The sequence below is a fragment of the Elgaria multicarinata genome, chromosome 8 (genome assembly GCF_023053635.1).
Source record: "Elgaria multicarinata webbii isolate HBS135686 ecotype San Diego chromosome 8, rElgMul1.1.pri, whole genome shotgun sequence".
NCBI lineage: Eukaryota > Metazoa > Chordata > Lepidosauria > Squamata > Anguidae > Elgaria > Elgaria multicarinata.
The window spans coordinates 52,247,409-52,261,266 of record NC_086178.1 but is presented as its reverse complement, the minus strand read 5'-3'; the positions used below and the strand labels follow the sequence as shown (position 1 = coordinate 52,261,266).

General features: G+C 43.9%; 1 protein-coding gene across 11 annotated transcripts in view; it reads right to left on the bottom strand.

Moving 5' to 3' along the window:
* KIF1A (kinesin family member 1A) overlaps positions 1-9,681 on the bottom strand; it is a 117,951-nt gene extending 108,270 nt beyond the window's left edge. For all 11 annotated transcript variants that reach the window (XM_063132379.1, XM_063132381.1, XM_063132382.1 and 8 more), the window contains exon 1: positions 9,525-9,681. In XM_063132379.1, the coding sequence (XP_062988449.1) occupies positions 9,525-9,630 (106 nt within the window). In that variant the 5' untranslated portion in view covers positions 9,631-9,681. The remainder of the gene's footprint in view (positions 1-9,524) is intronic.
* Positions 9,682-13,858: the final 4,177 nt, after the last annotated feature.

Here is a 13,858-nt window from a genome sequence, read left to right as displayed (position 1 = left end):
GGAAAAAAGGTGGGATATAAATGCAATAATAAGCAATCATCTCCAAATCCACTCTTGTTCATTTAGGGGACCATCTACAGCTATTAAGAAACATTAATTTTTTCCTATCAAATTGTGCATAATCTAATCAGGCATCACTTTTATAGCAAAACCATGCTAATAAAGTAAGACACTCCCACCCCATTTCTTTGCTACCCTTTACATTTTAAGGGTAGCTCTCATTGGCAACAGTGGAGGCTTCCCTTCAAATGCAAATGGAAACAATAGAGAGGGGATTTTTGTCTATGGTGGGGAGCGCCCACCCACCCCAGAGGTCCAGAGGCTGCTCAGGCTTTCCTGCAGCAAGGTTAGATTAATACCTGAAGAGGTGATGGAGTATGTGGGCAGAAGAAGCCCTCTAAAGCAGACTAGTTGGACCTCTTTTAGCCAGAGGGACAGGTTCCATTTTGGAGATGCTTGGGGTGGGGGCACATTCCAGTAGTGGGGATAGACAAAAGGCAAAAGAGGCAAGGCTAGAAATACCAGAATACTTTAGCGTAAAGCTCTTCCTGCCAGTAATTACACCTTAAGAGAGGCATTCCAATGTTTTAGAATGGGGGGAGTGTGCAAAAGCCAAGAAACAACCGAATTATCAGTGGTTAGGGCCAGGGAAAGGGAGTATGGTCATCTGGGGAACCCCGGAGGGCCAGATTTCGACCCCTGGCAGGCCTCATTGGGCCCGTTAGGCTGAGGTTCCCCACCACTGCTCCAAATCATTTAAACAGAATAAATACAATAAAACTTATTAAAAGTCACAAAATGGTACGGGCACAGAGGTGATGGTGGAGGAGTTGTGAGGCTCACAGCAGTCCCATCACTGGCCACATCGAAGAGCAGCAGAAACCGCTGCATTCTGCGAGAAGAATCACATTTTCCCAGGTACAAAATATTCTGCATGGAGGACTTGATACTCCCTCAGTACCTTGAGGGAAAGCATCTGGATCTTGCAGATCAACAGAATAAGCAACAGCACAATTATTGTGAGAAAAAACAATTATGTGGAAAGGGCTTCTGGCAACCAGAAGGAGCTCCTGACATTACAAGGTCTGGATCAGGGAAATCTGGAGAGAAAGGCGCAGAGGAAAGATTTCTGGGGAAGCTGCATGACATTCTATTCAACCACACACTTGCCCTAGTGAAGACCTTACTCTGGGGAGAGAATGTTAATGTTCCTCTGGAAGCAATACAAGGCTCCTTTTTCTCTCAGAGAACGCATAGCGTGCCCCATATTTGGCTCTCAAAAGAAAATGAAAAAATAACAAAGGCAGGATTGGACGATGAAGGAATTTCAGGCTAATTCCGGAAGCTGATTGGAAAGGCTGAATTATAGTGCCTGACCCAGAAATAAAAGAGAGGAGTTGCAAGGACACAGAGCAGGGCCAGGAGTCCTAGGGAGAGGGATCATTCAATGGAAACAAAAGTGCAATACTGGGAACCAACATTCTGTAGCAGAAGCCAAGAGGCCCAGAAACAGGAATGCAGAAATATTTATCCTTTCTTTCCTATCTCTCTTTTTCCTCCCTTTTTGAGCCCAGCAGTGTTTAATGAATTACTTCCAGGAAGAAGGGTAAAAACCCTCCCCTGTAGAGATGATATTTATTTATTTATTTATTTATTTATTTATTACATTTTTATACTGCCCAATAGCCGACGCTCTCTGGGTGGTGCATTCAGACTGTGTGAGTAATCAAGAAAATGGGTATCTTCTCCTCTCAGCAGAGTTTTTCTAACCTCTACAGAGATTTAATGGCAGCCAAAATCAAATAGTTATGATTTTCTTCTAAGAAATCATGTAGCATCACCAACATGTCTGTGGTAGGACATCGCTCTGGTCCTAGAATCATAGAATCATAGAATAGCAGAGTTGGAAGGGGCCTATAAGGCCATCAAGTCCAACTCCCTGCTCAATGCAGGAATCTACCCTAAAGCATCCCTGACAGATGGTTGTCCAGCTGCCTCTTGAATGCCTCTAGTGTGGGAGAGCCCACAACCTCCATAGGTAACTGATTCCATTGTCATACTGCTCTAACAGTCATGAAGTTTTTCCAGATGTCCAGCCGGAATCTGGCTTACTTTAACTTGAGCCCGTTATTCTGTGTCCTGCACTCTGGGAGGATCGAGAAGAGATCCTGGCCCTCCTCTGTGTGACAACCTTTTAAGTATTTGAAGAGTGCTATCATGTCTCCCCTCAATCTTCTCTTCCCCAGGCTAAACATGCCTAGTTCTTTCAGTCTCTCTTCATAGGGCTTTGTTTCCAGACCCCTGATCATCTTGGTTGCCCTCCTCTGAACACGCTCCAGCTTGTCTGCATCCTTCTTGAATTGTGGAGCCCAGAACTGGACACAATACTCTAGATGAGGCCTAACCAGGGCCGAATAGAGAGGAACTAGTACCTCACGTGATTTGGAAGCTATACTTCTATTAAGGAAGCCCAAAATAGCATTTGCCTTTATTGCAGCCATATTGCAGTGTTGGCTCATATTCAGCTTGTGATCTACAACAATTCCAAGATCCTTCTCATTTGTAGTATTGCTGAGCCAAGTATCCCCCATCTTGTAACTGTGCATTTGGTTTCTATTTCCTAAATGTAGAACTTGGCATTTATCCTTATTGAATTTCATTCTGTTGTTTTCAGCCCAGCACTCCAGCCTATCAAGATCACTTTGAAGTTTGTTTCTGTCTTCCAGGGTATTAGTTATCCCACCCAATTTTGTGTCATCTGCAAATCTGATAAGCGTTCCCTGAACCTCCTCATCCAAATCATTAATAAAAATGTTGAAGAGCACTGGGCCTAGGACTGAGCCTTGCGGTACCCCACTCGTTGTCTCTCCCCAGTTTGAGAAGGTTCCATTGATAAATACTCTTTGAGTCCGATTCTGTAGCCAACTGTGAATCCACCTAATAGCCCACTTTTAGCTAGTTTGTTCATCAGAATGTGGTACTTTGTCAAAAGCTTTGCTGAAGTCAAGTTATATGATGTCCATATTATTCCCACAGTCCACAAGGGAAGATTACCTTCTCCGCTGTGGCACCCCGGTTGTAGAATGAGCTCCCCAGAGAGGTCTGCCTGGTGCCTACACTGTACTCCTTTCATCGCCAGCTGAAGACCTTTTTATTCTCTCAGTATTTTAACACTTAATTTTAACTTAAATTTAAATTTTACTGTTTTAACTCTGTATTTTAATTTTATATCAATTTTGCTGCATGGTTTTTATCCTGGTTGTGCTTTTTATACTGTATTTTGTATTTGTGCTTTTAACCTGTTGGTTGTTTTATTATGGTTTTAATTTTTGTGAACCACCCAGAGAGCTTCGGCTATTGGGCGGTATAAAAATGTAATAAATAAAATAATAAATAAATAAATAAATAAATACCCGATCAAAAAATGAGATCAAATTAGTCTGACAGGATTTGTTCCTGACAAATCTATGTTGGCTTCTAGTAATCACTGCATTGATTTCAAGGTGTTTACAGATTGACTTCTGTAAACTTCAACCATCTATGCAGATTTGTCCTACCTGACAGCAGGTAGGAGAAATGAAAAGAAGCTTAAGAATTTCCATAGCAGCCTTCCCCAACCTGGTGCCTTCCTGACATTTTGGACTACAAGTCTCAAGATTCCTGACGATTGGCCATGTTGACTGAGCCTGATGGGCATTGAAGGCCACAACATCAGAAAGGCATTGGATTGGGGAAGGGTGCTCTACAGAAATGAGTATGGAAAGAGAAATTCTGTGTATGGAAAAATGAGGACAAAAATAGCAGATATTAGATTTCACTTTTGGATGTCAGTATGTAACCAGATGTTTGGGATGACAACTCCCATAATCTCTATTGGCCATACTGGCTGGGGCTTGTGGGAATTGTAGTCAAAACTATGGGGAGAGCACCAGGTTGCTTACTCCTAGTTCGTTATATAGAAATGGCTAAGAAAGATGCACACTTCCCACTGTCACCATCACTGCTAATTGTTGGCCCTACCGGCTACCTCTGTACAGCACCAGGATTTTGACGGCCCTTTGGCAATGTCACCAGCTGCTACTGTTCCTCATCCTGATCATCGGTACCAATTTCTGATTTGATAGGCAGAAAGCCAGGGGACACTGACTGCTCCTCCTTCTCACCACCACTATTGTCTGGGCTGTAGGGAGAGGCAGGTGAACAAGAAGGTTTCAATGGTGAAGAGAGGGAACAAGTCCAGGGGCTCTTCTCAGCAAGTCCCTCTTGGGTGTGAGCCGTGTGCAGGTGTCCCATCGTGCTTACCTTGACGCCAGCCTTGCCTCTGTATCTCCCCTGCGCAGCCAGCATACTTATTTATGTAGGATTTTTTTTAAAATGCACATGTGAACACATTTAAGTTAAATTAAAATGACATCAGCCAAAAGTAATGGTGGCAGTTACCATGGCAAAAACACTTCTGCACAGATTCTTTTGCCAATATTTTATTTGGCTCATGAAACACAGATCAATGAAATTTCTTTGTCACTATCTGCATAGAGTTGCCAAGTCACAATCCAGGAAATTGCACTAAAACCCACAAAATAAGTGTGATATACAACAACTAGGGTTTCTTCCAACTGCTTGTTTCCCCTGATCTTATGTCAGTTCCCACAGCTGCCTGCTATGTGGCACACCCAGCATTCAGCTCATGGCAGCATTTGTAGAAGGGGGCAAATAGAAGGACCAGGGATGGAGAAGGCAAGAGAAGCCACCGCTGGCCACCTGCACTGCTTCATCAGAAGTTTTAAAATGGCATAGCAAATCTATGGGTTGTAACCTAGCAACCAGGACAATCGGCTCAGTGAAAGGAAATGGCCTCTGCCTGTAAAAAAAACCCCATGATGTCACTCTTGTGAACACCACCATATTTCAGTACATTAATCAGCACTTTTTGTCACAGCGCAGGTACAGGTAGCGTTGCAACCAGTTATAGCAAAGAGGCCTGGAGCGCCAGGAAGGCAGAAGAAAACGAGCAATGGCAGTGGGATGGGGAGAGGCAAGAGGCTCAGCAGATCTAATATAAAAGCTCACAATCAAAGGAGAACGCAGAAAGCTGCTCACTGGGGTCTTCGCCCTCGGATTAACTCTGCTGTGCTTCTCACGCAGGAGGTGCTGACTCTCTTTCAGCCTAAGGGCCGAATTCAATTTCAGAGAAGTCTCAGGGGCCACGTGCCAGTGGGTATGGTGAAAGCAGGCCCCAAAGAAAAAAAGAGGTGGGGCCAAAAATACCAAAAAAAACCACCAGCATATCATAGTTTAAAGCTGTTACTGCCAGTTAACTAAGGCCATAGCTAGACCTAAGGTTTATCCCAGGATCATCCTGGGTTCGTCCCTGCCTGAGTGCTGGATGCCCTGTGTGTCACCTAGGTGAACAGGTTTGACCCCTGGATGATCCAGGGATAAACCTTAGGTCTAGCTATGGCCTAAGCCTTAGGAGAGGCATTTCCAGCTTTTACACTGGGGAAAAATGACACAAAGCCATCAAACAGTCAGTGGTTGGGGGAAATGGGCATGGCCACCTTGAGAACCCAGGAGGGGCGGATTTGACCACCAGGCATGAAGTCTCACATCTCTGCTCTAAGGACACTGAATAAGAGCTGTGTTCAGTGAGGCAGATTTGCTGGGTGGTTAACAGTGGAGCCTGGTGATTCCAGTGTCAGCTGGGCAGTAAATCTGCTCTGGGTTTCAGACGGAACCAGTCAAAACTCTAAAGGAACTATCCAAGGTGTGAAACAGTGAAGGCAGAGGGAATCTCAGGCAGTCCTATTCACATGTGGGGCTTTTGACTGGTTGCTGACATCAGCGGAGGCTGTTAGCCAATCAGCAATCACATGCTAATTCAGTGCTGACTCAGACACACCCTGCCTTCACTGGTAAGAGTGCACTACTCACACACACACACACACACACACACACACACACAATTGTCCCACAGCAGCGGTAGGTGCCATGCTAAGGAATCCAAGAGTACAAGAAGAAGGGCCATTTCTACACCTGCCATTTTTCCAGGGATCATTCCAGGATCATCCCTGTGCATCCAAATGACACACAGGGGATCCCAGGAGCAGGCAGGGACGATCCCTCCATTTTCCTGGGATAATCCTTAGGTGTAGAAAGGGCCAAGATGTGACAGGTTTGTATAAAGAACATGAGGGTTCCTCAAGCTGAGTCAGGAAGATTACAGGATCAAGCTGGTAGATGTTTCATTGGGGTGATACAAAAGGTACCCCGAAGTTTACAGAGGTGCGAGAAAATAGCACCAGGTCCTCCAGTGGGCTTCACTTGAAACTCATCAAAATACAGGACAAGAGTCACCTCAGTTTCCAATAATATGTTCTGAATAACACTACCAAAATCATTCTTTTTTACTGTCCACGTAGGGTTATAACCAGACTTATATATTCTCCAAAGAACTATTCAGAGGAGGCCAGCCAAAGAGCCCCCCTTGCCTATAGATATGCACCCCATATCACCTCTATAAGTGTCCCCTTAGGCCAGCAGTGAACAAAGTCCCATCTCTCCAAACACGGTTTCTGTCCACAGATATCCCTGGCCAGGATTTCTTTGCTTGCCTCCCACTACTTCACACTTGATCGTACTGAACTGCTGAGCTGTTATGGGCTGTGCAATCCAGTGAGACTCTAAAAAGAACTAGCTTTCATGTCCAGCTGAGGGGATTAGCTACTCATTTTGCTGCTTGTTGTCGCTGCCTTTGTCCTCTGAGCAATAAAAACCTCACTGTCAGCAGGTCTCTGGGGTCGTTGGCTTCCATTAGCATGCAAACAGCCAACAGCAGCAGCACTGTTCAGAAAGAAGATGTGCCCTTAAGCAGCACGGGGGAAGGGCAAGAGCCTCTCATTTCATCAGTCCTTTCCTACTTGCCTGTTATATGTCCCTAGATTCTAATTCATATCACGATGCTGCTGCACTTGATTAATTTGTTGTACCTGTAACTGTTTATTAATTGAGTATTTTAATAACAATCTTAACAGCTTGGCATATAAACTACTTAGAACAGGGGCAGCCAACCTTTTTGGGTGCCGTGGGCACATCTGGCAGTATGAGAAACTTTTGTGGGCACCACCACAAAATGGCTGCCATGGGATGCATGGGAAAGGACAAACAAGCTGCCCGAAAGCCTGAGTACAGGGCAGGAGTGGGGCCTGAGCTCCAACACACTAAACAACTCCTTTGAACCCATAGTTTTCAGCATCAACAGGAACCTATTCCATAACAATTCCATCTACTGGTAAAATAATATGTTGGGGTGTTGTTTTTTAAATGAGAGAGTTAGGGCAGCTTGGGCTTCCCTGTTTACCTCATGAGGCAAATATAAGGGCAAAGGCCACTTACAGGGGGTAGGCGGACTAGGGTGCATAAACCATTTTCCTCCTGAACTTCTCCACCACCAAGCCACTTTTTGGCTGTGGAGTTCCAGATCTATGTTCACAATAGACACACATGTCCAGAACCATGGTGGAGATAAAGTGGATTAGTATATGTATGTGGGGATTTTTTAGGGGGAAGTTGGCTAGTGGGACTGAGGACAATACCTCTCCAATTCCCTTCCTCACACCCACATTGATTCCCCAAGTCTCTTCCCCACTTCCCTTTAAGTCCCACTTACATGGCTCATGGCTCTGAGAGCAGCACCACAGGGGTGGGGGGGGGATTTCCTCCTTGGCTGCTTATAGCAGCTTCAAGGGGGGTGCAATTTATATCAGGCCATAGCAATGAATGAAAGGATTAGACCCCTCACACACACACATGCGCCAAGGCCCTGATCCAAATCCCACCCACCATGGCTGCTTTTTCAGAAAGAAAAAGAAGTTGGAGGCTCCACACATAAGATCCCCACATCATATCTGGCTTGCGCTTTACTTAGCTCAGTAAAGTATGGAGCATCTAGATGCATTTTGAGCAGCAGTTTAACACCAGCCAAGAGCCGTCAAGTGCAATTGAGCAAAAATAAAACAAAAAAGGGATTTTCATTTCTAGAAAGAATAGGTGTCAACAAAACCAGCCGTTTCAGAAACGGAAAGATAAACATCAATTCTATGTACTAATTGGTACATTGCCAAGCTGTATCTAATTCTTAATATGTTACCGGGTGATCATTCAGATGCTCACATAACGATATCAGATATTATGAGGGAAAACAAATCCTCAGGATGGGCATTGTCTGACATCCTCAGAGGCAAAAGCCTTTGCTCTTCAAAACACTTCTAGGAAGCAAAGCTTTCTGCTGGAGCTCTTGCCTCAATTGGGCATGAGGATCAGAGCTTAGCAACATTTGCAGATCCAGGCCAGCCAACAGACAAGTGGCTTGAAGTAGATATTGGCGCCCACTTGTCCTCTGTGAGAATTAATTCTTAATGGCTGGGGCAGGTCAAACCAGGAAATGGCATAACATCTACCAGGGTGGTGATTTTCCTGAAATAAGTCTAGTTGCTGGGTATTTTAATCAATGGAGCTTGAGGAAGAAGCATATAGGCAGGCAATAAGGGGGTTGAGACAGAAGTTTTATTCTCACTTTGTGGTCCAAGCTTTGGCCAAATGTGTGAAAGGGAAGAAGGATCGCACCAGTTAACCCCACCATCCCCTGACCTTAGTCTGCACACTTGACTTCCATGCATTTGGCTAAAGGTGAAAACAAACTCTATGGACATAGCATTCATATCTACATAGGGCCTGTTCTCAGAATCAAGCACCCTGGTCAGACCAGTGCTCCTGATTACGGGTACAAATCATAGAATCATAGAATAGCAGAGTTGGAAGGGGCCTACAAGGCCATCGAGTCCAACCCCCAAAACCCAAAACCAATACACATACAACTTGACATGCCTAAATCCCATTCTCACCTTTGCCTGCATATTCGGAGGTCAGGGGCATGACAAGCACTATGATCCTGCTCCCCCTCTATGCATTTAGTCTATGTGTTGACAACAAAGTGGAAATAGGGCCAGAATGACTGGGACACCTTTTGCTGTTTTCTGGAATGTGAATCCATCAGCCTGCTCTCATCAAGATCTTAGGGTCAGTTTGTATTTTAGAGATAGCTGGGTGACCGGTAGCGATAATGGCTTCCCCATCAAAGGGGGTAACTGTTCCCATCTCCCAACTCCAAGAGTTGGAGACTGCTGAAAGCCTCCAACTCTTGTTGAGCTATTGCAAAATTTTCTGCTATTATTAGGAAATGGCACAAGGAAAATGAACAGATCACAATACAGTGATTATACACCCTCTCCCTCCTTTGCACCCCAAATCAGCACCTCTCGGGGGCTTGAAGTTAGGGCAGTTTTGTACATGATAAGGCTTAAGTGTTGCTATCTTCTGTAATGCAACAGTAAAACCTCAACGGCTGGAGCATACAACTGCCTGGTTTCTTCCGCACTTTCTCCTGGATTGATAGCAATCGCAAATGACAGAAGAAAAGTGCAAATGCGCTCCGAAGAACCTTGTGCAAAAAAGATATAACTACTCACTTGTGGTGTTTCCTGTCATCTGTATGATACATTTGGAATCCCTGCTCATTTCCCGGGAGTTGAAAGGACGCACCCGCACTGCCACCTTGACAGAGGCTCCTGCCATCTTGGTAATCTGAAGGTTTTTCTCCTCTTGCTAGGATTGTACTCCTGAAAATGCCCTGGAAGAAATAGGAAAGTGGGTTAGGAAAGTCTCTTCTAAGGCTCTGCATGCTCCAGGCAATGATAGTTGGAGAAATATTTATTTATTTTATTAAAACATTTGTATCCCACCCTACATCATTGAGATCTCAGGGTGGCATACAGATAAAATCAATTCAACAGTATAAAACAATAAATAATGTACACAGCTAAAAACATATTAAACTATTAATCAAGCTAAAACCAGTAAAAATAAAATAAAAGCAAGTAAAACAAATAAAAGTAGCTTTAGGCAAATTTAGCCCTCAAGGCTTTGATAAAAAGCCACATTTTAACTTGGCACCGAAACAAACCCAGCATCAGTGCCAGTCAGGCCTGCAAAGGGAGGGCATTCCACAACCAGGGTGCCATAACAGAGAAAGCCCTCTCCTAGGTCCCACCATAATGTATGTCTCACGTTGGTGGGACGCAGAGGAGGGCTCCTCCGACAGAATGCAATTGTGGCTGGGTCCCCAGGTATTTATGCACATTGGTCACACACTAGCTGTACTACTATGAAACAAAACTGCACTTTCATCACCTCTGAACATGGATGCCAGATGCCTTTTATTTTAAAGGGGGGTTCCTATAGGTTAAGAGAGAGAGAAAGTTCAATGGCACCTTAGAAGCTAACTTTTTTGAGGCATAGGTTTTTGTAGGTAACCATGGTGCGTACACTAAAGGCTCAGAAATGTTGGGCTACAAGAACCTCCAATTATTACAGAGAAAATTCTCTGTTTTTTCCCCCTGTAATGCCCAATCAGTGCCCTCCCCCTACAGACTTACGCGTGCCCACCCCCAGCTCCAGCTCCCCACCCAGTATCAAAACACCATCATTTTCTAGAACAAATTGTTAATGTAACACTGTACTTCTATGTCCAGGATACACTCCTTGTTCTCTCTCTCTCTCTCTCTCTCTCTCTCTCTCTCTCTCTCTCTCTCTCTCACACACACACACACACACACACACACTCCTCTCTTGTTGGTCCCCATCAACATGTAAGATCTCCAATTCTATTCTTCCCCCACCAGTAGTTTTTAATGATTGTCATTAAATGAATGTTATTAATGAATGTCAAAGGTGAATAACTGTGCCGGTGAATTTCAGCATCCTTGCATACATACATATCGTTAATACAATCTTTAATCATAGTCAATTTGTCAATCATGAATCCTACCTTCTGATCCATTTCTACTCTGAATTTTCTCAACTTCGTCTGCATTTCAGTTGCAGATGTAATATGAAATACTTCTGCATGCAAGATCAGACTGAATGATACCTTTCATTTCTGGACTACTTGCTATTTGAAGGTAAATTAAGTCCAGTAAGTTTGACATAGGGCAATTTGTTTTTGCTATTTGATAAACAGTTTGAAACACAAGACCTAAAGGTCCACTTGTCTCCATACTGCTTGGCCATACATGAGGATCTTTTGCAGAGGCCCAATGAGTGGCCTTTTTGTCTATGCTGCCCTTTTAAATAGTTTGATTTTCATGTTTTCAAATGTGTTTTATTGTAATTTTATTTCTTTGCAAGCCAACCTAGGAATTACTTCAGGGATGGGATGAAATCCCACAAATAAATAAATAAATGCCACTTAATAGCATTTCCATTGTGCTTTCACCATCAGTGTTCCAATTGTCACTCTTCTTAGCTAGAGCTTTTATCTCACTTATCAGTGAGTATCCAAAATGGATGTCGGATTGACAGTAGTAGAGATGAGTGGATGAGGACCCAGTGTGGTGACTGGGAGCCAGTGTGGTGTAGTGGTTAGAGAATTGGACTGAGAGTCGGGAGATCTGGGTTCTAGCCCCATTTGGCCATGGAGGCTTAGTGGATGACTTTGGGGCAGTCACAGACTGTCAGCCCAACCTATCTCACAGGGCGATTGTTGTGAGGATAAAATGGAGAGGAGGAGGATTATGTATGTTGCCTTGAGTTCCTTGGAGGAAAAAAGGTGGGATAGAAATGCAATAAATAAATAAAGGAATATTAGGGTGACCATATGGAAAGGAGGACCAGGCTCCTGCATGCATAAATATGACAGGACCAGGTGCTGCATCCTCCTTTCCATATGGCAACCCTAAGGAATATATACATAGTAAAATACTGATAGCGAAGTCTAGCAAGTTGAATGTTTAACCTTGGGCACTAGCAGGATGACATTAGAAAATAAATGGCTAAACCATGATCAAACAGAATATCAGAATATACAGTACAACAGTACTCTAAAGCACAAAAAGACATGGCAGAAATAAGAGAGAAATTGTATGGCTACAACACAAATAGGCCTAGGTCTTTCCAGCATCACTGTGAACTGGTTCCATTTTATGGCAAGTGTAATCACCACACCACCTGCAAAACCACCAGCAGCACATGGTTTTTCTTCTTGGCAAGATTTCTCACCCATTAAATCAATTAAGCATTCCCTTTGCTTCCTACAGCACAAGAACAGGTAAGAACCATGTCCAAAGATACCAATGCATCTTTGTAATGTATGGGTGGTAACTTTGGGTAGTCACAGAGAAGCAAAAGGCCCATCAGAAAACACTGATTAATCCTGGTGGATCAAATTAATTTAGCAGGGATTACCTAACAAGATCTTCCTTTAATCTGTAGCACTGTCTACTTTGCAAATGCCCACGTGACCCAGTTTTCTGGGGAGAACCTGAGCACCAGCTCGCTGGCCATTAGCCAGCTAATCGGAAGGGTGAAGAAGGAACAAATGACAAGTAGAATACTTCTAGAAGCCTCCAAAACTGGTATTCTGCTAGCCGCTTGCCTACAGTTTACAAAAGCAATTGACAAAGATGTCACTGAAGAACAGCAGCCTTCACTTTGCCGCCTCCTCCTCCTCCCACGCTGCGCATTTTGACACTAAACTTTGAGGAAGACAGAATATGTGGGAATTACTGTCACGCCACAAGACATCAGAACCACCAATTCCCATTATGTGATTTTCGTAGTAAAGATGCATATGGTGCAAGGATCTCTCTCCAAACATTGCCTGGACCAGGATGATACCACAGCGATCAACAATGAGCTAGACCTGCTCAAAAAGGAGAAGGAAATTTTGGAAGATCCAAAGTCAATTGAGGCGGGGGGGTGGGGATGAAGGAGAGAAATCTCTCCCGAAACGTTTTCTGTCTCTGCAAGCTCCTCTTTCCCAAGCTGGTATAAAATCGCATCAGCCTGGCTTCCCTGCACATCTGAGTAACAGAGCCAGGCCTCCAGGGCCCACCCCCGGGTTTGTTTTCAGTATAAATAATTCAGTGAGCTAAGTGCAGTGCTCTGCTCAGCCACAGCCCTGCTCAGCCATATCCAGGATTCTCTGCTTGCTGGTGGAATAGCAGAAGTACCAGAGAAGCCAAAGGGAGATCAAAAGGGAATGCCACAGGAAAGCAATTTTTTTTATTGCTTTCCTTCAATGTGATTGAGCAACGGAGATATTTGTCCTGAATTTAGGGCAGCCATGTGGGCTGCATTACAGAGGACAGGGCTCTATTTGAAGGGCTGTCCTGCCCAAACCCAATTTAAAGATACAAAGCCATAAGGAGGGAGAGGCAGCGGCCTTGTTGCCCATCAACAGCATAGTCTTCCCCACTATGGTGAGATGTGTGGTATTTCTATTTAAATTATAGCAATGATTACTAAATTTGCATCTATATGTATAAATTAACTACATGCAAATTTTGTGCAAATATTCGTCCCAATTGTTCTGGGGTGTGTGTGTGTTTGTGTGTGTGATACAGTTCCTCTTTTTGGTGATGGGTAAGAGGGCGCCCTAGTTCTGCTACAAACTCGCTACTTCCTTATTCCACAAAGCCACAGCCCTGAGCGGTACGAACCATCCGAAATTTAGGTGGAGCCCAACAGGTTGGTAACTCCATAGCGCACTCCAGTGCAACACTGAGGTCTTGTTCCTAAAAACAGAAGCTACAAAGGCTTGGCAGTAATACCCTCCAATCTTATTTATTTATTTATTACATTTTTATACTGCCCAATAGCCGAAGCTCTCTGGGCGGTTCACAAAAATTAAAACCATAATAAAACAACCAACAGGTTAAAAACACAAATACAAAATACAGTATAAAAAGCACAACCAGGATAAAACCACGCAGCAAAATTGATATAAGATTAAAATACAGAGTTA